This window comes from Oenanthe melanoleuca, chromosome 3 (genome assembly GCF_029582105.1).
Source record: "Oenanthe melanoleuca isolate GR-GAL-2019-014 chromosome 3, OMel1.0, whole genome shotgun sequence".
Lineage (NCBI taxonomy): Eukaryota > Metazoa > Chordata > Aves > Passeriformes > Muscicapidae > Oenanthe > Oenanthe melanoleuca.
Genome location: NC_079336.1, coordinates 55,961,841 through 55,988,380, shown reverse-complemented (window position 1 = coordinate 55,988,380; position 26,540 = coordinate 55,961,841). Strand labels below are relative to the sequence as shown.

Sequence of the window (26,540 nt, the reverse complement as noted above, 5' to 3'; positions counted from 1 at the left end):
AGTTCGATTCTTGCTTGTGAATGCTCTGAAATTCTGAAATCTGCAATAACACACTGTTTTAATTCAGCTCTTCTTTCTAGTATTTTAAATTGAAACAAAAAAATGATTTCACTATGCAAATATAATATTTTTGCATATTGAACACACAATGATTCCTGAATCCCAGTATTAATTTGGGAGCTGGTCCTGTGCAATGTGCTTTGGTCCTAATGCAATAAAATGTGCATGAGCCCATTTAAGCATGAACCTTATAGTGATTGCCCTTTTGCTTAAAGCAAGCATTTGTTCAAACACAATGTGAATTGAAGCCTAAGTACTTATAAACCAGTGGATTTAATATCTGTAAGCACTGTTATTTGTGAGAGACCTTCTCACTAGTAATCCTTTGAAGCTGTTCTCATAAGGCAAATTCTGACTCTGACTTCAAATAATATCTTCAGTTTTGGGGTGTTTCCCCACAGAAGCAAAGGAAGGAGAGATCCGCATTCACATTACAACTGTATCAGTTTGCATAATTAAAGATATACTCTTCCCTTTAAAGGATCTTTTATGCAAGTTACCGTATTCATCATTAAGAAAAAACATGAGCTTGAGATTATAGCATCTAACTTTATTCCACATTCTGAAGCTTCCTGAATGCTTGCAAAACATTTATTTCAGATGTGAAAACAAGTTTTAGGCATCTGACAGTCATATTGGCTATGCACCAAACATGTGGTTTTAGTCTCCCTAATCCAGGGCACATAAGAAATGTTTTGATATCCAGTGCAGATTTCAGGAGCTAAAAAATACAGTACATTTAAGCTTCCCTCTTTACATTGTTTACTAAATACAGTGTAATACAAGTAATAATTGTGTACTAATTGTGCCATGGAAAGTTCTACTGTAATGTAATGTGCACTTACAATCCAGAAGTAAAAATTCACTCATCTAAAATGACTTTGCTCTCAAGGAGCAAGCAGGGCGCACGCTGGGTACACAGCTGGTAGGATAAGTTGCCTCTTCCACAGTCCATCAAACCCACTGAACAAAGGGAGCAGGCTTGAATTCTACTTTTGTAGGCAAGTTAGAATAGGCTGCATCACCTACTCTATAGGAAGGAAACTTTGAACATATTTTTGCATGCAATGAAATTCACTAGACTCAGAAAAACTCGAAATTGAAAAAAAAAATTAATGAATGAAGCACAACTTTCTTTCTATCTTCAGAGGACTGTTATTTTAAGTCTGTAGCCTGTGATCAGCCAAATGCAGTGTTACAGTCTTATCAGCAAGTTCTGAGTGTGCTAGAACCCATAGTGTCTGCAGTGAAATGCTCTGTAAACTCTGTAAATGGTTGTTCTTCTAGCAATTATATACATCTCTCCAGACGTGTTGCATACTAAAAATGAACAATGAAATCTAGTCAGTAAATATATGCAAAATAATTTGCCTTTACAATAAGGAATACTTGCTGTTTACAGTAAGAATTTCTTGTAAGCTCAATGTTTGTAGCATTATTTGCAAATGGGTGAATATTGGAATACTGAGGATCAGAGATCAATGCCAGTGCTTCCTGAGGGATGTTGACCTCAGCAAAGGGATGCCTGCTGCCAATCTCCAAAAGCTTGGAAAACCTGGGAGATGTTAAGCATTTTGCCCATTCTCAGAAGCTGCTGAATCTTTGTCCCTCCCAGAGGAGAGATAAGAGCATGTTCTCCCTACAGAATCAGGAGTTCTGAGGCTGGTATTGCCCAAGTCTTTTAGAAACAACATGCATATTTGCAAATGTAGAGTGTGGACAGCTCCTCTACTTGTGAAATTCTTTACCCTTAAATTGACCATGAAATATTTAACAGGAAACTGATACAATAATACCTAATTCGGGTCCCATTTGTCTGTGTTATTTCCATATCCTGAACATTTTGTCACATCAGAGCAATTAGTCTCTACTAAGCCAGGAGTTAGCTTGGCATGATACACATATAAAAGTCAAGAATATATATAAGCCTCAACTAAATGCTTCATCTTTATCTTCATATCCCAATTCATTACACAATCCCTTTATTCAGCCACAGATGTCTGAAATCTTGTTTTAGTGAGAGACGAGATTTCAGTGAATAAAAGGAAGAATTAAACGTTGGTACAATTTGAGAAAAACAATTTGAAATAAGGAAATGACTAATCCCATTGGAAATCAGGAAACTTAATTAAAAAATAGTTGTCATTCATTCTGCTTATCTGGATAACCAGAACTAGAAAAATGAAACATGAGGAGTTCTGCCCATACAGCCTCACTGGGTATTAAAATGTGACTACCTGTTCTGCTGGCTGCAGACAGAAAATTCTTTATATTTTCTATCATGCATTTAGTATGTTGTTCAAAATTTCTCTCTGCATGAAGCTATACATGCTTTGCATTTTTTTCCCACACTGTGGGGAATTTTAAACAAGCATCCCTAATATGGAGTCTTTTCAGATCAGATCTTTGCAATCAACAAAACAGGATGTCTGTAGTGGCCAGGACTGCATCCTCTTTGGGGTCTGCATTTTAGGTTCCTCAGACTGAAGCCCTTATGGGGTTATAGCAAGAAGGTGGGTAATGGGAGGTGCTCTCTGAAAACATAACAAAAACAAGTAAAATCAAAACTTCTAAAAAAAAAGAATAGTGAAATTTGCATTGATGTGCTGCGTATATCAGTAATCTCTAGTATTATCCGTTTCTTCAAGAAATGTTTTAGTTTTTTATGTGGCAGCATTTTTCCCTCTAAAATAAAGAGACAATGGCTGCAATTAAAGATACAACACTATAAATACGCAAGCATACAGCAGAGCAGTAAATAAAAGCCAGCAGTGCAAAGACAAGTGATCTCTCAGGCAGCGGGATGTTGGGCTCCATGAAATCACCGCCACACGCCTCTTGGCAAAGTATGTCCCCTCTGCAACTGCAGCTGGAGACTGGTCAGGGGTCTTCATCAAGCACAGAAGATTGCTGAGATAACCGCGGCTCCTCCTAAGATGCCTGTGTGTGTGCAGGAAGGACCAAGCTCAGGATTCAGGGAAGGCTTTTATGATGGTTTCATAGGCGGGAGGCGGCGTTTGCGTGGAGTGGCAGATGCGGAGGTTGTTGTTGGACCAGTGGAACTCGGGTCGGCTCAAGCTGTTGGTGGTGCTCCCCACCAGGGTTGCGGTGGTGTTTGTGGGGGTGAGCGTGATCAGCTGGCTGTTCGTCTCCACGGGCAGGGGAGGACACTGCAGAAAAGGGTGGAAGGTGGAAGCGCGGAAGCTTGACTTCCTGGGGAAGGAGTTGGGCTGCTCCAGGGAGGCTTGGCGCTGGAAGGTGAGGCTGGCCAGGCTGAGGTTGCTCCGACGCTCGCAGCTGCTGTTGCGGTAAAAGCCAGTCCTGCCGGCAGCGTGGCCGTGGGAGGAAGGTCTGGACCGACGGCTGAAGGACGAGGGGCTGCCCTGGGAAATGTGGGCGCTAGCTCTGCGACGGGACAGGCAGGTGAGGAACGCCCAGATGATGCCTCCAATCACCAGCCCAATCACCATGGACACCGTGAAGGCTATTGTGATCTGCTCTGAAATACAGCAAACATTAACGCAAAAGTTAATGAGGGAACTCTGAAGGATATTCCTGCAAAAAAATTAATTTTAAATGCCAGCCTCCTTAAAAGATGAACCGGCTCTTAGGTCTTTGTAACACATGAACTGCACAATACAAACACAACAGTTGAGAGTGCTCTTACTATACAGCATTTTGGGGTTTTGTTTGTGTGGTTTTTTGTTTGTGCTTGGTTTGTTTTTTGGGTTTTTTGGTTGGTTGGTTGGTTGGTTGGTTTGGTTTTTTTTTTCTTAACTTGCATAATTCAATAACATCCAGAAAATAACTTATATTTAATATTGGTTTTTGTACCAAGGCAAGGTAAGTCTTCAGCCTTCCCCAGAATCAGCCACCCACCAGCTCCAAGTGTTATAAAACTGCCAAGTATTTCCTTCTCTGGGCAATGGGAGGTATGGATTTATGCAGACCTGTCCTTCTGCTTATAGATTTTCATATTCTGTGTGTATGTGTTTGCAAACCCCTATTAAAACAGTGATGTGCCTTCTGCCATGTTCTTAGTGGAGTAAGCCCTGCATTTATAACAACATGAGAATTTCTCAGCCTTTTACTGCTGACTAACAGATAGTTTAAATCCTCACAGTAATTAATGTAAATTACTACATCCTAAATTATTACGGTCAGAGATAACCGTTCGTAATACCAAGTCTCTTGAATATTTCCTATCCCTAATGCCCAATTTAAAGATGGATTAATCTGCCATTAAGAAAAGTAAATTTCTAGCTCTTTCAGAAATGTTTTCAAGGACTACAAGATCTGAAAAAAAAAAAACCAAACAGAAAAACAAAACCCATGGCTAGGATTGTTTTTCTCTCCCACATGGTTTCACAGAATGGAGAGATGTTATTTTTCCTTGTATATTTCTAAGAAGAGGACAGTTACTTCAGAAAATGTCACTTGGTTTGCAACTGAGCACCAGAATTATTGCTGTTGTAAAAAGTTCAGAGATATATTTGTAATCCTGGGTAAGGCCTGAAATGAATGCAAAACCTTTATATATCCTTTCAAAATTCAAGAAGGGCTTGGATCTAAAACAAGAAGGAATACTATGTTGACAACTGGTGGAGCAAAGAGGGAATAAGCAAAAAATATCCGTTGGACACCTTGAGAGATGTTTCTTCTATCTGTACTGTTCTATCACATTTCTGAAGCATTTTTGTGGAAAGGGGAAGTGTGCTCATTAGATAGAGAAAGGTGAGTAACTCCTAGAGCAGGCCCAATAACACTGTGCCAGACAGAAGGTATTAACTCCAGGACTGGGATGCAGACATAAGAGGCCAGAAAAGGCAAACTGAGACTAGGCTCAGAATTTTCTAGCAGCCACTAAAGAGTTTCCCCTGAATTTATGGTGCTGTACAGACAGTCATTCCCAAACCCCAGAATAATGAATCTGAGTTGTGGCCAAAGCAGGTGCTGAAGATGCAGGGAGAGTGAGCAGCCTGAGTGATGGCTATGGAGAGCAGCCAGCACTCCATGAAGACGGAGGAGAGGTGCCAGGCAGGGTCAACAGGACTGACTTGCAGACAGAGGCACCCCAATACTGGCACCCTGGAATGGATTTTTTAAAGTCAGCCTTAAACTTAGGACAGGTCACTTCAGGAAAGGGTAAAGAAACATTAGCTTTGCTTCCAGTAGAATAAATGTAAATGTTTATTGGTTAATTGCACTTTAAGATGTAGTCATTATTATCTTCCTTATCAACTTTCTTACTTTTCTCCCTTCAGGGAAAAATTGCTAGTGATGTGATTCATACTTGGAAGGCTCACAGTCCTACTGTTCCTGATCTGTTCCCTCTGCTTTCAGGTAGGCTTATAACATTATCCTTTTCAAATAAAGACTGGCAACGATAATGCATTGGGTATGGTTACAGGGGACTGCTCCCTCTCAGGAACATTTTGGTGTCCTTTCATTCTGAGACAGATCAGATTTAGCCCTAAAAGACAACTTTTCTTTAAGCTCTCATTTCTACAACTCAAGAACTTTTGACTGGGCACAGTAAAGACAAAGAGTGGCTGCCCAGTCTGCTTTCTGCAAGAGCCCCCAGGCAGCATCTGCACTGTAACTCTTGGCTTCAGATCAGGTCACTTCTTCTCACAAGCCCATACTCTATATAAAACATCTTTAGAGACACAGCAGGACTGTGCCCCTTTTGGTCAGGAATAGCTCATTATGCCATTTAAATAGATTTAATACATTCTGTTACTGCAAGTTCCTACTCATACTCCCAAAGGTGGGAAGGGAGAGCCAGTACTTGGTGACCTCCAGTTGAATAAATCCCAGGGGGAGTCCTGAAGACAGCACTTCCCACGCACTACTGCTGTCCCTGCGTGGCTATGGGAAAGTGGAGCAAGAACTAATCCTTTCTTGTGCTCATTTCTTCTGCACTTCAGCTCAAATGCTAGTTGGGCTGTATTTGAGGCTGCCAAGGAATCCCCCAGGCACAGGGCTCTGTCCTACCAGATATCCCTGCAATTCTTTGGGCTCTGAGCTGGCAAAGGGGATCTCCAAGGGCTCAGCAGCCTCGAGTGTAAGCAGCAGCACAGCAAGCAGCACAAGTGTACCTGGCTCTGGGGTTGCCATGCACCATGGTGAGGATTTGTCCCTGCATCCCTCGAGCCATAATTTTCACCACCTGCACAATCTAACCAGAGTTTCACACTGTTAAAAGCAGATAAGGGAATTGACAAAAGTATTGAGTGCAGCTCTTCAGTCCTTCCCACGTTCTGTTCCCCTGTGCTGGAGGTACAGCACAGACAATTATCCCTTTGGATAATGGCGTCATTTTCCCTGACTTGTTTAGTTCTTTTATTTCTCTATCTCCATATATGATGGAAAAATCGAGGGTCAAATTATTTCCTAATGAAGCTCAGCTGGGTTTACACTGACTAATCCAGTTGCCAGGACTTCATATGCTCTCTTTCCCATTTGGACCTGCATTTAACCCCCCCTTGGTTCTTAGAAATATCACTAGACCCATTGCTTACAGACATTTCATTTTTTCTCTTCCCAAAAGTCTCACTGACTTCTGTGGGTCACACTGATGGGCCAAACTTTTTCTTTGCTGACTCCCTGCAGAGGATGCATTTCACAGAACTGTTACTCCATTCTAAAACCTTATATTGTAGAATTGTAAATCTATGCCCATTGATTTCCTCTTTAGAATGTCCAGCAATCACAGTCCTGAAGTACATTGGAGAAAATTTTATCAATCAGAGAAAAATATCAAAGGCAGAGTGGGACTTGCTGCACCTGGGATTTTGAGTGGAACATCTGGCCTTCACCAAATTGTTTTTCTCTTCCTTTATCTGGGCAGTGCCAGAGCAGAACTAGCCTTCAGGGGAGTCAGAGTGACAGTGGCACAAAGTGTCTCCCAAGGGGCCATTGTAATATCTTATGGTTTCCTGAGAGCTGTGCCTGTCATTCTGTCCTCTGCTTTTAAGGAAAATAGTAAAAAGAAAGATCTGGGGATAAGCTGGGGATGCTGCTAATAACAACAGCTACCCAGGACCCAGTCCCCTAAACATGTTTTGTTCTGTCTTTCTTAGGCTGCTCACACTTCCTGCTTTATTTGATTATGCCATAACAGAAAAGATTTGGTACCTCACCAGAGTCAATTCTCCACTCTCACCTCTAACAGCAGCTGAGGTGATGAACAAAGGTTTTTATCAACAATGCAGCACAGACTTTGAGGCACAAAGCCAGAAATGAAAGGCCAAGGTAAAGAAGCAACTGGAACTCTTAGCCATTTTACCTTCTATCTGCAGGATTTCCAACATGACCACGCAAAAAAGGTTGGCATTTCAGAACCCACAGTAACACCAATAACTTATAAATGTTACCCCCAAATCTGAATGTCAAGTCAGCACATTTTTCAGCCCAATACCTCTCCAGATCAGGCAAATTATTTTGAAGTCTCTCTGTTCCCTCCTCTCTAGTTTCTGCACGCAGTGTTAGGGAAATGTGGTGTAACAGGTTTGTACAAGGGATGATTATTGCATCTGCTGTGCAGAACTTTTTCTTGGTCATCGAAGCTTTCTTTAAGAATTTTATAACTTTCCATGAACACTATATATGAAGTGATAGCATAAATCCTATCAAATTGAAAACCTCAGGCAAGTGCTTGTCACTTGACAGAATCCCCACTGGAGAAATTCAGGCATGTTATTAGTAACATGTGATGGTAGACTGTCTGGTTCCTGCCATTTGGCCCTGAAAACGTTTTTCCCATCTGGTCTGGACATCTGAAGCAGGGTCAACCAAAGGTGGCTCATACCAATTGCTTCTTCTCAGAAGTGTACTATGTAGTCTTCTTCCTCACTTTGGGGTATAACCCACTGAAAAATAACAACACAATCCCTGCCTAGATGCATCATTCCCTGAAATACCCAAAATCTTCATAACCATAGATTTGATTTTTTGTGATAGAGTATCCTGCTTTTGTCATGTAGGCTTGCAGGATGCTTGCAGATATGCTAGGACAACCTCTTACTTCTGTGTTTCATTTTCTTTCATTTTTATGGACCCCATCAACCATCCCTCTGAATTCAAAGCACATTTGTGCTGGGGATTCATTTTCCAAGGAATCTCTCTCTTGCCCTCAGCTCTGGCTGCAATGAGCTGCAATAGGACATTGTTCTTTAACCTCAGGAAATCCTTGGGACTTGTATATTTCCTATATCCTTATGGTAAGTTCCCAAGGTGTAAAATTAAGGTGAGCATAGAATCTTCCTTCCCCCATGCTCACAAATATATACTTTGGAAAACTTTACAGCTGGCCATGATGGGATAGCAGTACCTTTCAAAATCATGTAAGCAGTGCCCTCAATGAGGGCATCTCAGAGCATGAACCAGGGTGGGGTGGAGGAAGACAGGAGAAAGTACCGAATGCAAGGGAAAGAGAAATGGAAAAGCATCTTGTAGTCTATTGCTGGTGTTACTGTTTGTTTTCTTATCTCATTGCTGTTTCCAGTAAATTGCTCTTATCTCAACCCATAATTTTCACCATTTTGTACATCCAGTTCTCAGCTCCACCTCCGCATGGGGAGGAAATTGGAAGGGGAAGGAGCTAGAGAGTGAACAAATGAAATCTGGTTTGGGAGAGCCTAGGGGGAGTGGGCTCTCTAATGTGAGGAGTAACATTCCTAAACCACAACAGAAATTTTATTTTAAAGTTATTAGAAGGGGTAAGGTGGCTGATCACCCAAGAATGGCATTTTTTAGCTTTTAAACTCAACATTCTATAGAGATATTTTACTTATACTACATTAGAGCAAGACTGTTCATTTACTTAAACATCCGAGAGTAATTTTCCTATTTTTCTTTTTTCCACCTGCCCCAAACTAGCATGAGACATTGTGCACCTGACATGCAACTTTTATTCCATGGGGACTCCAGCAAGTCAGAGGTTAAACCTACAAGCTCATTGATTTCAGCTGTATTAGCAATAAGAAGTATCACAGCATATCACTGTGACATATAGTGGAAGAGAGTTATTTTACACTTTAAAACAAAATTTAAGAATTTTAAATTTATTTCCGTTCTATTTCCTTCCTTCTCATGTTTGCTAGCTCTCTCCCTTACGTGATGTCATATGCCAGTTACTCAAAACTTGTTTAAATTGGTAAGCATTCCTCTCCCTACATGCACACACATTTGCACAAACAACTTCACCTGCCTTTACTTAAAGCTGAAAAGCCTTGATAACTAGTAGAGAGCTTGATCTCAAACATGAAAAAATCAGCTCAGCCTTTTTTTACCGAGATGATCTTTTTCCAAAATGAAAGTTTGGGGACAAAAGCGGGTATGAAATGCATACAAACCAGTACGGGGATTCATACCTTACACATCCATTGCACAGCTTAGTATAGAGCACCAGCTAGTGTACTGAAACATGAATTGCAGTCTACACGTTACAAATCTATTAACCTGATAGTAACAAGGGCTCAGGACACTATTTTTGAGGAGTCTCAGTGTCTCAGATTTCAGGTGAGGTTGAAGCCATTAGCAGATGATCGTAACACAGTCTCTTTTCTGTGCAAAACCAGACTGGAGCAGCCAGGGTCCATCAGAGTTTGAACAAGCTCATAGCAACTTCCTGACAGCTACAGTGTTAAGGACACCTCCCTGTCTGACTGCCCAGGAGCCACTCTGGCAGTCACACTTGCACCACCACACTGGGACAGAAGCCCTTTTGCAGCTACACCACTCAACCCACACAGTCAGACCAGGTTTCCTTACCCTGGTGTCCCATAGCAGGGTCTCAGGTGTCTAGATCCTACTAAAACAGTTTAATCATGGTGCAATAACTAAATAACAAAAAAACAGCTCAAGCTGGTGCCTCCAAGAAAGAACCCAGAACAAAGGAACCTCTAGGCTTTTTTCCCCTCACAGCCTGAGAGTTGGAAGATCTGGGATGCTTGGCTCCTGCTGTCTCAGAGAGTCCAAGCGCCCAGTCCCCTGGCAGGGTCACAGGTCCTCCTGCCCTGGAACACAGCCTGCAGCTGCACCCTGAGCTGGACTCAGCCCCCTGCCCCTAGAACACAGCCTGCAGCTGTACCCTGAGCTGTACCCTGAGCTGGGCTCAGCCTCCTGCCCTGGAACACAGCCTGCAGCTGTACCCTGAGCTGGGCTCAGCCCCCTGCCCCTAGAACACAGCCTGCAGCTGCACCCTGAGCTGGGCTCAGCCTCCTGCCCTAGAACACAGCCTGCAGCTGCACCCTGAGCTGGGCTCAGCCTCCTGCCCCTAGAACACAGCCTGCAGCTGTACCCTGAGCTGGGCTCAGCCTCCTGCCCTAGAACACAGACTGCAGCTGCACCCTGAGCTGGGCTCAGCCTCCTGCCCTGGAACACAGCCTGCAGCTGTACCCTGAGCTGGGCTCAGCCTCCTGCCCTGGAACACAGCCTGCAGCTGTACCCTGAGCTGGGCTCAGCCCCCTGCCCCTAGAACACAGCCTGCAGCTGCACCCTGAGCTGGGCTCAGCCCCCTGCCCCTAGAACACAGCCTGCAGCTGTACCCTGAGCTGGGCTCAGCCTCCTGCCCTGGAACACAGCCTGCAGCTGTACCCTGAGCTGGGCTCAGCCTCCTGCCCTAGAACACAGCCTGCAGCTGTACCCTGAGCTGTACCCTGAGCTGGGCTCAGCCTCCTGCCCTGGAACACAGCCTGAGTGGCCCTGCAGCTGCACCCTGAGCTACCTGCACTGAATGGATTCCTCAGCAATAGCAAAGGTACATCTCTGAGCTGGACAGGCTACAGCTACTCATCCTCATGCATCCTAGGCAGCAAGTTTGGAAATGAAGTACACCTGGGGCCTAAAGAGCCACCAGTTCTTCCCACCACAGGAGGCTTGAAGTGGTTAGCAATATTTGAAATTTTATGCTGGTTCTACTAGCTCCAATTAATCATTTTAAAGCTGGGGCTAGTATCAGTAGCCAACTCCTGTGCTACTGTTGTCATGCTGAGCTCAAAAAAGCAATTTCTTTATATCTGACAAGTGTTGATATTACTATCTTCCCAATTGCCACTAATTGTGTTAGCAAAACAGCCTCTCATTAATCATTTGTAGGCAGTCCATGATTCAGTTGGGTGGATGAATCAGCTGCTGCGTAATATCAACCAGCTGTGATCTTAGTCATGGCTGATCTTCAAGAAACTTCACACATGACTCTTGTAAGATGACTGAGGCTGACAGGCTACAGCACAAGGTGGTTCAGGTAGTTGTGATGTCCAGAAAACAGAATCTGTAGGGGAAAATAAGCTGAAAGAAAAGCAGGCTGTGCAGGACATAAGAACTAGTAAGTGAGATAGAGCTGCTGCCAGAAATATCAGAGCTCTGCATTCAGACACAAACTTGTTAAAGGGGATGTTTTATTCAGCCTGTGCTACTGCAAGATTCTTTTCTACAGCAACAGAGAGTAATTTTCCCACTTCACCTAATAACAGGGGTTTTTAATGTCCACAGCATATAAAATAGGAAGTGCTGGGTTTAAAATAAAGCAAAAGAAATTAAAAATATTTTTCTATCTATGAGGACAGGTAAGAACTAGAATAGATAATCAATGCAGGTAGTGTGTTCATCCCCAGAAAAGATTTTTAAAAAGCAACATCAGTCAAGAGTTGCAATATAGTTAATCCTGTCTTGAAAAAAGAAGGTAGAACAAATGACAGCTCAAGGTCCGTCCTGATGTAATTTTGTGCGGTTTCTAAGATTTTTTTCGGTCAGGTAAGCAAATGGACTTCAGAAGCATCGGAAAAATTATTAATTAAATGACAAGTTAAAAAAAAAAAGGTAATCCTTGCTTTTGGATTAATACTCCTTTTGAAATGCAGAGGGGCTGGTTGTTCATCCTAGGGTTAACACCACAAATGAAGAATCTATCTAGGACCAAGATTGCCCTCTGCTGGAAACTGATGCTGGAAAATCAAAACTATAGAGAAATATCCTTCATTCCAGTAAAATGCAGTTAGAAAAAGCTATAGAGAAATATTCCAATGGAAGATTACAGAGTGTTCATAGTACCTCAAAAAAAAACCAGAAAAATTCTGCATTGCATCACCATAAACACTTAGGACTAGCATTTTGCAGAGGCTTTGCAAATGAAGTAAACCAAGGCACAGCAAAAGTGTTCAGAAGTTTAAAGATGTAAAACTTGCACAGTTTTGTATCTTGATGAAAATATCTGTGATCATGGAGGAGGATTAGGCTAAGACTATTCTTAGATTTGTATTTCTTGACATCCTCAGCGATATCCAGAATTATCTTCATGGACCAGAGTACATTTGCTTGATTACTAATACCAGAATTCATTGTCATAAAAAGCCAGAGGAGTGGAATATGCCATCTCAATATCCCACAAATCAACTCAGAGTTAATGATGTTCCCTTGATATTACTGGCAGTTGATTTTTACTGGAATGACAAATAAAGAGTAATTGTAAAAATCAGAAGGAAACATCTAAGATAGAGATGTCAGCATGTTTAATTTAATGCCTTTGGCACAACTATGTAAAACAAAGCAAAGATTCCTTCAGGCATACTTTCTTACCAAGTGGTTTCATTGTGATTCCTAATGCATAACAAAGGCAGTAATAGAATTTGATCATTTCCACATATGCAGCAAGCAATTCTCTGGCCAGACATTCTTACCCACCTCACAAAAGCAGAGCTAAGCTATATGGCCTCTGCATAAACCTAAACCAAACACTAAATCACAATGTGACACAGTGCAAAATGACATTATACTTATTACTTAATTGATAAAAATAATTTACACCTGAGAATAAGTAATCTCATATATAAACAGAACTTAAAATTAATCAGAATTTTCTAAAACTCTTGAAATTAAGGATGAAATACTGAAACACATAGCTTACATTTAAGAAAACAGAAGACAAACAGAGGGAAGAATGTGGGGTGAGGAATACATAGAAAATTTCCTCAGCCCCACCACAGTAATTCTGTTGTCAGTGCCTCACCCTGATAGAGCTTCAGGTGGAGCTTGTTCTCACTTTAAGAACCCACAAAAGCCAGGAAACATACTGGAAGCAATACTGGAAGACTATTTTAAAAGATTCAGAGTGAGGAAGCACACTCTGAGTGCCTTGATACACTAGCTATACTAGGAAAGAAAGGTGGCATTTCAGCTTTCCCAGCACATCCCATACACAATGGCTCCAAACACAGTTCCATAACTCTTGCCCTCAAGTTTAAATGCACATCATGTATTCAGCAAGGTATTGGAAGGTAACCCTTCCTCTGGCAGACAGGTTGGAACTAGATGATCTTTAAAGTCCCTTCCAATCCAAACCATTCTATTATTCTATGATTAACATAGATAAAATTAAGGAAATGTGTGAAGCATAATCTTGACAGAAGCTGAAGGAAATGTACCTAGCCTCAAAACTGTGAAGTTTCTCCAAGAGTCCTTTCCCACCCATAACACTGCCTTTGAAATACTGCCACAGTGTGTTCTGCTGACAGTCTAACTTCTGTATTGTTCAAAATTAGACATCATTGAAAATACTATTTAGTGCTCTATTTACAATCTCATTATTTTTTGAGATTGCTGAAACATGGGCCTTCTTCAGGTGAAAATTTAAAAAGATGTACTAAATAGAAGAATGGAAAGAAGAGCTGTTTGTGAACTTTGCTATACTTTGCTAAAGTATCTGATAAACAAGTATTCAAGGAGCAGGAATAGTGATCTATACTTTTTTTCACTACAGTAATACCTGACCTACATCCAGTAAGGGAAAAAAGGATCTTTTTCTACATCCCTTCCTCTGGAAACAGGTGTAATAGTGAGCATTTTGAGAACACAGAAATATGTTTATATGTGGTAATACTGTACTCTTCATTTAGCTACCTGAGGTTCAAAAACTGATCTTTCTTTGTCCCAGTACTTTCTGTGTGAACATCAATCTGTTTGGGAGATTGCATCAAATATTTCTATGAGTATCTATATTAGTGTGGCCTAGGAGATCCAATTAAGTAGCAATCTATGCAGCCACAATTTAATAAATGCTGACATAATTTCTAAACTAATGGATCACTGATCTGGAGTTTAAGTCACTCTTCTTGACCCAGGACTAATGATCCAGGCTGAAGACTCAGTATGAAATGGGATGTTGGTGCTTGTCTCACATCAGCCAGTGGTGTCTGGGAGGCTGTATTTGCACTAGGCTGGCCCAGGTCCTGCTTGCACAGAGATTCCTAAACTTTTCAATTAAGAGCCATCAATGGCTTCCTTCTTTATTTGTATTTTGCCTGCATAACTTATGCAGCTCCCACAGAAGCCACTTCTTTGCTTAGTTTATTAATTTTTCATTACTCTGGACAATAGGTAACATAATTTTTAAAAACAAAAGGTTTAAAATTAGCAGATGTCATTCAAACATGTCGTGTGTTTTAGGATGCTGGATTGTGAATGTTTGAAACAGGGAATTAACTTTCTTCTGCAAATAAGATACCAGAGAAACAAGGCAGAGGCCTCTTGTGAGAAACACAAACTTCCATGGGTCTTTCCTTCAGCAAACATTTGTCAGAGCCCAAAGAAGTTTATACATTATATTAAACTATTTTTTTTCTCCCCCATTTATTTTGCTGCAAATTTCCCAGATGCTATTTCATAACAATGCTGTATATATTTGTATTGTTGATGGAGTTTCGGTTGAGGTAATTTACCAGATAAATCTTAAAATACAATTGGCTCATTTTCAATATGTGAAAATCAAATTAATGTCTTTCTTGCCTCTTCAAGTAGAAAGGAATATATTATATTAGAAGAATAGTTCAGGATTGCTTGGTGCAAACTTCAGACAATAAGTACAATAAGTTTCAAAATCTGAATAAGTGCATTTTTGTAGAAGAAGTAAAACTTTTACCTTGAAAAGCAGGGGAAAACGGCATTATTGATAAATGCTGATGGATCTTTTTTTGATAATTTTTAAAATTATTCTTTGTCCAGACAAAAGGATATGGCTATGAAATTAAAATAATCTTGCTAAGAAAAAAAGATTCAGTCTTGAGCCTTGAATTTCTCTTGTGCTCCTCTTTTTGATTTTGGACATTTCATTCCCTCTCCATGCTTCAGATTAATCTTCTGTATAAGGGATATGGTACCACATACAGCCACTCATTTGGCTCACAAAGATTTTAACAAGTATTATAAACTCATTTAACTCCTGTTTAAAATCAATTACAATGGCAAAATAAGCTCTGCAAGAAGAACTATTGGCACCCACAGTGTGCTGAGACCAGCTCATGTGAGCATGAACACTGCTGGGCTCTAGCAGGTGACTATGCAGCCTCAGGGCATTCATCCTGGGGAGAACACAGAGCCCTAGGCTGCTTTGGTTATGTGACACTTTCACATGATAAAACGTTCCCTGGTGTAGTGCCTGAAAGAAGAAATACACTTTGTTTCCTACAGACCTGATTTCTGCTTTTAGTGGATAAAGAATGATGCTTCTGGCAGCTTATGTAACAACAAGCAGCACCATAAAATTAGTCAATAATGTAGGTGTAATTATTAAAATGTGTGTATGCTATGTGCTTGATTTTTATTTAAATAATACTCTGAAAAAACTTTTCTTTGTACCACCTTGTGTCCTTCCTGCTAAAGATGGTGAAGCATTTGATGAATCAATGGCTGTATAGTGGGGTAGGTAGAGCTGAAAAGCAGTAATTAGGATGCCACAAAACACAGCCTGAGGATGACAGATTCACTTTAAAAGAATAATTTATATACAAGGAAGAAATCGTGCTCCAAATAGACAGAATGCAAGAATGAGACTGGTCTCTTCTCTTTGTGTAATAATGCTCTTTTTCTGGGCTTGTCAGAATAAGGGCAAAGAAAAAAAATAAGTTGCTCATTAGTATCTACTTTTATCTCTCTGACAGGCTTGCACATAAGATCTTGGAATGCATTTACATATTAACTTTTTCAGTCTAAGCCTTCTCGCAGTCAGATTTTCTCAATATCTGACTATTGTAATGGTCTCCTTCAGTAATGGAAGTGAAAACTTTCATGTGTTCATCAAGTCTTTTACCTAACTGAAAGAAAAATAAGCATAATGATATTAAATTTGGGGTAGTTTGATAATTCTTCCCCTTCAGAAGACAGTATATGATTTATGAAGCAAAAGGACACAGCCACTCCAACAAACAGTACAGCCATGTGCATAAGAAATCCAACTGAAAAGCTGCATAAGGATCAGCTCTACCCAAACACAGCTGAGGAGGAACAGAAACATGAGATATCTTGAAGCTGAGAAGGGGAAGATGAGAAATGCCTTCCTTTTTAATTACATAACAGATCATGGATTTATTTCTTTTTTGATACAATAATATTTCTGGAGGAGCCAGAATATTTCAGACAAGGAATATTACAGACAAGGAGCCAGGAATCTTGAGTGATACAAAAGAATAAGATCCACTTCTGTCATGCTGGCACTGCAGAGCTGATGTTCAAACACAGTTGCTGCCATTGCTAATGCCTCACCATCACATGCTATCTTTTATCTTCCTTCAGCTAAACTCACACCCTTGTTGCCATTGCTCTCAGTATTACCACTATTTATATGACAGCTGTGTCCTTTTGAGTCACTGGCCCAGGCTGCTCCACTGCTGCCTTGTGACACATCCCAAATCAGCTCAGGGGAAGTGGAAAGGGGAAGATCTTCTGGTGATCTTGACCTGATAGACAGGACAATAAAGTCTTCCTTGTAGAGCTCTTAACACATTCAAGCAGAGGAAAGATGGTGTGTGTGGGTCTCACTTGCCCTAGAAGCCTTCTGGTACCATGTTTGTAGTCCAAATTATGTGTCATACTTAAATTAGCTTCAGACTGCTTGATCACTTGAGAAGTGTTAGTTATGTGATATTTTCTATATGCTTATCACAGGATTGTCATGCAGATCAGTATCTCATCTGAAGTGGAAAGGAAAGCAACTGAAATACCTGTAGCCCTGGAAGCCATGCAGCAAAAGTTACTCTGATGCTGCTGGGCCAGTGAGGATGCACAATCCTACAGCCCTCTCCAAGTGGGGAAAAAAAAGGCTGTCTCAGTTCTTATACAGGTGAAGCTGAGTTTTACTGGTGTTGCCATTATTTGGTTTTCCTGTATTCTCAGCATCTGTCCCAGTCTGTGGCATTTGTTACAAATGCAAAACTGGCCCCTATCCTAAAAACTCTGCTGAGATTTTCATAGTCCTGATTTCTGCAAATTCACTGTGCAGGGACATTGGAATTGTTCTTCATCTATATGAATAAGGTTACTCATTTGAGGTAAATATTTGGTTAAGTAATCTGGAAATATGTTTTCACTATTAAATTTGTGGCATCATGTAGCATTTCACTGAGGAGCAGAAAGGAGATCATGTAGGTACTCTAGATTTGAAACTAGTAATAAGAAGGGAAACATTTCAAAGATTAAAAATCAGAATAAAGACCTCACTGTCTTTTATACTGTTGTTTAAATGCATCATGTTTTATATCTATGTTGTAGCTCTGCTTCTCAGATAAATCTACTTGAAATAATCAGTGTGTTTACAGGAAACCTTTGCAAAGCCAGAGATGTCTTTCTATCTGATCATGTGTCATATTTTACCTCATCATCTTTCTCTTGAGAACATTCTTATGAAGAAGCACAGGGAAATTATCTCTGATTTTCAAATAGAGACCTGAAACTTGCTGATACCATCCATCTTCTCTACCAGAAACCCAACCAAAACTCTGTCTTCCAGTATGCCTGTTTCCAAAATCATCTTTAAGGGAATCCATCTTCTTCTAAGTTCAAGTTGCTGCCCGTAGGAAAATAAGACAATTCCATTTCTCAGTGAAATTGGGAAGAATAAAGGTATTTTACTCCATGTTAAGAAACCTGCCTCAGGAGCCTGAACATGTTTTGAAGTCAATAAAAATTTATTGTATTAGGAGTGTGAGAAGGCTTTATGTCACCATTGCCTTTACTCAACACAGCTACACATCCATGAAGCCAGGTGTGCTTGCAGGTGTATTATTTGACAGAATTGGAAATCTACAGCCCCAAGGACATGGTCTGTCCACACACAACTGACACAAAGGTGCCTTCTCTACTTCTTTCTGCACTATCCTGATAGATAGAGAGATAGAGAGATAGATAGATAGATAGATAGATAGATAGATAGATAGATAGATAGATAGATAGATAGATAGATATCTGAGCAGGAAAGTGGTTGCTGCAGATATTGTCAGTGTATGCCAGAAGGGGAGCTGCAGATTCATGTGCAGATTCATGTGCATTTTACATATGGCTGGCTGTGACATAGGAAAGGTTTTGTACAGGCTCCTTACCAAAGAACTCAGACATTTTCTTTCAGGTATGTCTGACTTCCCCACGTTAATATGGTTCATTCCTTCCTCTGATAACATTTCCTTAGACTATTCTGTTCATTTCCTTCCCATTCACCATGTACTGATGAATTTGACTTGCTTTTAATTTTTTTTATTCTTACTGGGTAGTCATAACTGGTTTTTGTATAACATTTAAACTAAATGCTAAAAGGCAGCGAGGTTAAAGAAATTAAAAATTGGCAATATCAGTCATCACTGGAATGCAACTTTCATTTATTGTCCCCAGTAGTAAGGCTCTACCCTTACTTTAGGTCTCTGTTTTCTGATGAACACCTATTATTTTGGAGAGTCCTATTATTTTGGATAAGCACTGTAAGGAATTATTCCCTAAAACACTACAACAGGACCACACAATGAGGTTTAAATCATTTTGCCTCTCCCTATCTCTGTTGTCCCACTGGGGCTGCTTCCAACAACAGGAGCCTGTAAAGTCTGAAGTTGCCTGACTCCAGCACAATGATTTCAAAAGGAAGAAGCTCATTTTTTCACATTCCATTTCCAAACTTTTGTAGGCACCAGTGATCTAACCCAAAGACTCTGTAGAAACAGATTTTATCACCTGGGACAAAAATTATTCCTTGGGCAATGAATTCCTTATGATGTGTGACATGCTGCCAAATATTGCACTTTTTAAATTACTGGGTGTTTTCCAAATCAAAAACAAAAGACACTAACTGCAAGGAAAACTTTGGGTGATGCAGTGTCTGCAATCAACTTGCTCTATTTAGGCTCATTGCTATGAATTAAAATACCAGAAAAAATGCACACATTGAGGTGATTTTGAAAAGAGAGTAAAGAGAATTGAAGAGAAGAGAATAACATGTCAGGTAATACAGCCTTCAGGTTGATAGATCACCTGAATCCAAAGCTTAATTTTGTTGTGTTTTCCTCCTTTTCTCCCACTTCAACCCTGAAGATTTTCTTACTAAGAAAAAATCTTCAGTGGTGTAAATAATCTGTAAGTGTTCCTATGTCACAACTTTACTTCCCCCTTTCTGCCAGGAAAGGAGTTGCATTGTCAGCTTATTGAAATCCTCTGCCCTGTGAGCAATGCCAGGTCTCCCAGGAAAAAGGCCCTTGGGGTGACCCTGGTTCACAGATGTTGGGCTTTTTCAGTCATCAGCCTGGGAGCAGCAGTGCTCTGTAAGAAGATCCCACTGCCACATCTGCTGTCAAGTGCTCAGTCTTTCTGTGCCCACATCTCCAGCAGGACAGCAGAGGCAGGTGCCAGAGCCTTTCTGCTGCTGCTGAAGTGTGAATGGAAGGTGTGCAGAGTTTATGAAGGGGAGCAAAGGGAGCGAGGGGGGAGCACCCAGCGGGTGTGCTGGCAATGGCTGACACAGGCATCCGGTGTAAGCCAAGAGTTTTAACCTGGCTCACCACACAGGCCACCACAAAGGCAGGGCTGGACCTCTTGCCTGTGCTCCTACTCTGCCATGAGTGCCACTCATGAAGGGTCCCAGAAGAGGAATGGTGTCCCGTGGCTGTCTAGGCTGGGCTTTGCATTGCCCAGCAGCTCTGTTTCTGCTTGTGTCAGAGCTGCCCTTCACAAGTTTTACTCCAGTGCATAAAGAGAATGATGCACAGCCCTTAGCCACGACTATTGCTACACCAGTGACACGATAAACACAGTGTCAGCAATTGAATACTCTCATCCCTAGTGCCATTTTTTTCAGCAGAGCACATAGTCTGACTTCTTTCAAACAAACACATTTTAATGAAGGGAAGAGCAGTGGGTTGAGGGAGAGACTAGGCAAAATTTGATATATTTAAAAACATGGGTGCATTTGCAGCTTATGAAGCCAGGTGAGAATGCCTATAGTATGTGCCAAGCAGTTTGCAATCTCAAAACGCTGGAAGCCAGCTGATATATGGCATTGTTTCCACACCCAACAAATAACACTCTGGACTCTGGTTCAAGAAAAGAAAAATTGTTCTTATTGTTTCTAAGTTTTAAATTTTAAGGTTGCATTTTTAAATAGGCACTTGAGTAAACTAGACTGGAGGGTAGTCTAGGGATGTAAGTTAATGTGGAATAAAATCTGCTTACACTTTTTCTCTCTACTGCTGTCACATTGATCAAATGTACTATTTAAATTAAATTTCCTGATCTCAAATTATATTGCTATCTATGCTGAAGGAATAGGATTGTCTTGAAGACATTTATTGTATTTACTTGTGTGCAACTGAAAATGCTTTTAGGAATTACAAGAAATGCACTCCTGGTTTAAGTGGAAACATCTTTGTTCCCACTGTTATGTTATAAATCAAAATGAACTCAATAAAGACTATATTAAAACAGTAAAAAGTGAGATTATTAGTTGATGAATGGGTATCAAACCTTGAATTTATCACTCAGCTATTATTAAACCTGCTTTTGAAACTAGTAATAAAAAATATAATCCAGACTGTCTACAGTTACAATGTGATATCAGCAGTGCTGAATTTCAGCAGGGACTGGCTTTAAGTGCTTGTCTTCTTACCCCTTCCAAATTATCATGCTGTGGATTCCCACTGCAAAGAAGGATGGGCAGCAGTTCCATAGCTTCACAGAAGCTGGCACCTGGTAGAAATGAGCTCCTGCATCCTGGCAGTAGCTCAGACAACTTATCTGAAACAGACATGGCTATCGACAAAGACTTTTTGAAACATCTGTAGCAGGAAAAAGCTCTAGCTAAACAACAGTCAGGATCTAAATTTTTTGCTTATGACACATTGCTCAGAGGACATTTCCTGACAGGGCCAAAAGTTCTATCATAAACTCATTAATTGAAAACAGAAGAAGAGTTTAATATTTTTCTTTTCCTAGCAGAATTGGTTTTAGGCCAGCAAAACAATTTTTTTCTTCCTTTTTTTCCCTTGACTGCATAATGTAGCATTCCAAAAATACTGCAGATACATGTTGGTGGCATCTGAATTCAAAGAAGAATTCCTGTAAAGTCTAAAGCTAAGCATTACAGTTATTGATTCTCCAGTCTGTCACTGATTTTAAGCACACATTGGAAAAAGATGTGTACTGATTTTTTAAAATTTTATAATTTTTTAAGAACTTTGCATGAGAGAAGGGTTCAGGCTATCAGACAACTCACACAGAATTATTTATATTGAGGTGTTTATTTCTTGTTTATTTCTCTACACATCTTGGTTAAGGCACACTTCCACTGGCCTGGAGCAATTGTAAAAAGATTTATATATGTATTTATATTTTTTATGTGCCACATAAGTAAGTAGAGGACAGCTTAGTTTGTTCATTGTTCTAAAATTCTTAGAGTCACTTTTAAGAAGCTATTGTGTGAAGTTATCACTGGAAACTGGACAACTATAGAAAACAGGATGCCTGTATATTTTCCAGCATAGTGAACTAGTTGTTAGACAATAGATGGTTTATAAAACTCTAAGAGATTGAATATCATGATGAACAGTTGTTTTGACTATTTTTACAGCACTTATCTTTTTCTCACAAACTTAGTCCCTCTCAGCAAACCTTTGCACGTATGTTGAAGTTTACACTTTGACTGAGTCCATGGAAGATGCTGAGATGTCACACATGCAGGGAGAAGGAATGTATCATGTTAATGTAGTAACATTCACAGTACTACATGGAGGGTGGCTTAGAAAACAGCCTGTAAGTAGTGTCCTAAAAACCAGTTCCATGTACTGAATTCTTTTTCCAAAAAGAACTAAATTTTATTTATATCTTTTATGTGTAGGTTTTGTTTATACCTCTAGTCCTGTATCTCCAGGATGTCAGGAAACACATTCTATTGTTTTAAGTGATGTTTCCACACAATGAGCTTAAGTCAGTCTTCATCTTCTAACATATGCTATACAGTGACCCTTCCTAGTCTACCATGATATATCTACAGGAAACAAAGAGAAAATTATATTCACTCCCCTACAATCTATCAGAAAAGTAAGAAAAATCTGAGAGACATCTTCCCTTTCAAGCTTCTCACAAAAATCCAATTTCTGAGGTTCTTCTGCTGTCAGAGCCTAAGCAAATGGGATGTGATCAGGGCTGGGTACAATGTCAGACAACAGTAATAACTGTAGTTTTTCCTCAGTTAATCTGGAAGTATTTGCCAGAGATGGAAGGATGTATCAGTACTCTACTCTTTAGCCCAAGACACAAAAATCAAGTCAGTGTCTCATGGTCTCTCAGTAGGAAAATATACGTGTCACTGCAGGAAGCCTAAATGGCCTTCAACAGATTATTGCTCCTTATGACAAGAAACAAAAGTGACTTCTATCCATCCTCTTGTATGTTTTTTTTCCCCACTCTTTTCCTGGGGCACTTCTGTGCAACTGAAGTCATATTTTGCTGATGCATATTATTTTGTAGTTTTAAATAGTGTTCAGATTCTTGAAGGGACCATTACTCAATAATATAATAGAGAAAACCAGATATGTGATTAATTCTAATAAATGTTAATATTAAACATAGCAAACAATAGAGCTTTTTGGAGGGAAAGATTCTCCATAGCAATTATACAGAATCCTTTAAGATATCAATTAATCTATTTACCCTGAATGAATTTCAGTACAAAATATATTTTCACCTCATATTATACATTTCAGTTTATGAACTATTCTCAGATCTGGGGGAAAGAAAACAGCCATAATAGATAATAATTTAAATATACATTGAGGAGAAAATAAGGAAAATCTCACCATGAGGCAGCACAACAAATTACAAATAACTTTTCATTCTGGAGGAACAAGAGTTTATTCCAAATGTTGAAACACATTCAGCCTTTGCTATCCCATTTTCATCAAAAGATGAAACAGATCATGTCTGCAGTGTAGGTACATCCATTAAGCAGTTGAGAATGTCTGCCTGATCTGACTATTGACTGAAGTCAACAGACACCTTTTCAACTGACTGCAGTAATAAACTTTTTGAAACAATCAATTTTGCCCTGGCAGTTCTGCTGTCTTCATTCATGTAAAAACATGATAAAACTTTGTCAAAGAAACATTTGGAAACCAGTCTTATCGCTGCAGGAAATACAAAATCTATTCATTGCTCTTTGCATCCAACATGAGTCTTGAAAATATATAGAGGTATTTTTTAAGGCAATCAACAACAAATATCTGTGGCTACATAGGCAATATTCTGGGAAAAAAAATCAATAGCCTTACCCCAAAATTTTGGTGGCCATGTGATTGGAGGAAAAGTACTGTTCTTATCCATAACATCCAAATAGCAAATACGGAATGGTGGGTCCAGAGAGGAGCAATAGTTTTCTGAAGGTTTGAGATTTTGCACTAGAAGCAAAGCTTTTGTGCTGCCACGGAACCGTGTTGTTTGCCTGAAAGGAAATGGATGTATCACATTTCCTGCTTGTGGACTCGAATTAGTAAGTGCTTGCCTTATCTTGGAACACCACATGGTTCCCGAGACAGGGAAGTAGTTTCCTTCTCGTCATTTCCTCAGCCAGAGCAAATTGACTCAGAACAATGCCAAATCACCTCCTTCTCTGAAACTTTTTGAACTCCAAAAGTCCAGAGCTAGAGGGATGAAAAGTTCTTTCTCTTTTCTTTGAGGATTTTCTATGTTGAAGACATTCCTTCAACATCCAAAAGCACTTGTATATGGTAGGAATTTTCAATATGAAAAAAATGCATCAATACATTTTCATTCAACACCAATTCTTTAGGATATTAATATAGGGAATGAGGATGATTAAGTATTCATCATTGTTCCTCAGCTGGTTTGAGGAACTAGCTGGGCCTGACAGTGTAACTGTAAATTTTTTCCTTTCCACACCCCATTTTGAAATATGAGTTCCCTGGAACACAAACAGACTTTGAGCTAATTGCTTGGACACATTTAATGCAATGCACTGTTAATTCCCCATTGGAATTGTGGGTCCTGCTGCTATATATAATATATAGCAATAAAAACATTGCTACAAGAGAAAATAGCCAAGATATTTAATGACATAGACTTAGAATTAGTGAAGAATGAAAGGACATTGATAAAATATATGATTTTGGATTTGTGTGATAATTTCTGTAGAACCAAGTTTTAACTATTTTCTTTTTAAATATGTTTCAGATAATGGATGTCCTGTGAATGGAAACCTCTGATCTCTGAGGAGGTATATCAGGGTTTTCTTGCCTTGTTTTTCGCTTACTGGTTGCATCTGTTGAGATGATAATTTTAAAAAAGAATTGAATTCAATCTAGTTGAAAAGCATCTGAGTTCAGACATGAACATGTGGACAAATAATTGCATGTTCCATATAATCAAGTGTATGAAATACAAACCTCGCTTTTTTGTGAAAAAGTTGACAGCACTGAGAAATGGGACAGTTTTCACCTTGACAGTGTTCCAAGATGAGAGTTTTCTTGTTTTCCTCAGAAACAAGCAGCAGATTAGAGAAGCTGCACAACCAGAAGTGTTACCTGTGATACACCCATAATGTCTATCAGCAACTTGCAGCAAATAAAGTTTTAAATTAATGAAGGTGATGTGGGTTTAAACTGACTTGCTGAGCAGGAGGCTCTCCCAGGTCTGTTCCAAACTGTCTTTCCACTATTTACTCTTGCAAGGGAAAGGAAGAATTGCTAGTTTGGGCAGCAGAATTTATCTGAAAGGGGTACAGCATGACATATCCTGAGATAGACTCATACAATGGTTTGGACTGAAAAAAACCTTAAAGATCTTCTAGTTCAAATCCCTCTGCCTTGTCAGGGTTGGAACTTCCTGCTATACCATGTTGCTCAAAGCCACATCCAACCCAGCCTAGAACACTTCCAAGGATGGGGTTTCCACAACTTCTCCAGGAAACCTGTGAAATCTTCACCAAAAAGCTAAAGGAGATTGATAAGTCATAGACTCTCAATTTATTATTTTAAGTGTTAGACTAATTTATTTTCTCTTTTTTTTTAATTTTTTTTTCTGAGTATTGCAGAAATATATTTTACTGGTAACTCCACAGACTCTTTCATTTTTCTTTATTGAGTAGTATCTTTTCCTGAAAATAAAATCATCATAGCTCAAGGTACCCTCATGGGTAAAAATGCTCATCATCTTTCATTATACTGACAACTGTCACTTCTGACTGATGGGATATGGGGGTATGTAGATGATGAGATGTCAAATGCATTACTGATGTGAGTTCAATTCCAACTAAATGAGCAGTCTTTTACTCTTTGAAAAGACTAATTTAGTTCTGTCCTTAAGGGTTTTGAATGTAGTGGTTAAATTAGGGGAGGTGCTTTGAATTTACTGCAGCACTAGTCCTAATCCCTAGGAAACACAGATATATATATTGAATTCTCCTGCATGAACCCACAAAATCTTATTTGAAATGAAAGCAGAGTTCACTGGAAAAAAAAAAAAAAAAGAAGAAGAATAGAATGAGCATCCAGTGAAACTTTTTCTTTTTCTTTTTTTTTTTTTTTTTTTTTTTTACACTTTCCATCTGGAGATCATGATTTAAACTGGGATTTCCTTTAATTGTTTCATATTTCAGCAGCCTCATATTTGTCCTTGGGTAGTTTTACAGCTCTCCGGATGCATGAAGAAAAAAACTCAGGAGTTTTTTTTTATTTGACCAGTGATGAAAAATGTTCCTGTCTGCCATCAAACTATCAATGCTAAATGCTGCTCATAATGTGACAAAGGGCTGAAAAACTACATCTTGACTTTACTGGCTTTAATGACTTGCTTCAAGTTCAGACAGCAAAGTTCTTCAGTTTACCAGCTGCAGGTTAAATGTCCTGCTGCCACTTGGTGGCTCTATCAGAATACACCTTTCAATATGATCTGGCTGCCATGAAATGAAATGTGGCTGCAGTAACACCCCCATCTAGAAAACTCATTGGTTTCTGGGAGTGTGTTAGTTGTTACTAAATTTCCTCCATATTTTTTAGAGAAAGAATCGTGGGTAGGAATTTCATGAGTATTTCAGACATTCAGTATTTTTGGGAGCTGTGAAATCCTAATGATTATACTAAAGACAATATAAAGAGAAGATTCCTCTTTGCTAATTATGCACCACTATGTGATTGAGAAGACACTGTCACTGTGCAGTACAT

General features: G+C 39.7%; 1 protein-coding gene across 1 annotated transcript; it reads right to left on the bottom strand.

Moving 5' to 3' along the window:
* Window positions 1–589: 589 nt before the first annotated feature.
* On the bottom strand, window positions 590–23,883 carry MYCT1 (MYC target 1). Its single transcript, XM_056488110.1, has 2 exons — window positions 23,634–23,883; window positions 590–3,559 (listed from the first exon to the last, which is right to left on the bottom strand). The coding sequence occupies exons 1-2, from the start codon at window positions 23,881–23,883 to the stop codon at window positions 3,027–3,029; spliced, it is 783 nt and encodes a 260-aa protein (XP_056344085.1). The 3' UTR covers window positions 590–3,026.
* Between the last annotated feature and the right edge of the window lie 2,657 nt (window positions 23,884–26,540).

Bases quoted from the DNA above. Each gene is read 5' to 3' on its own strand.
- MYCT1 (XM_056488110.1), bottom strand. From the start codon at position 23,883: ATGTGGTGTTCCAAGATAAGGCAAGCACTTACTAATTCGAGTCCACAA. The intron at 3,560-23,633 runs GTAAGGCTATTG...GCTGTATTTCAG, and splicing joins ATGGCCACCAAAATTTTGGG to AGCAGATCACAATAGCCTTC.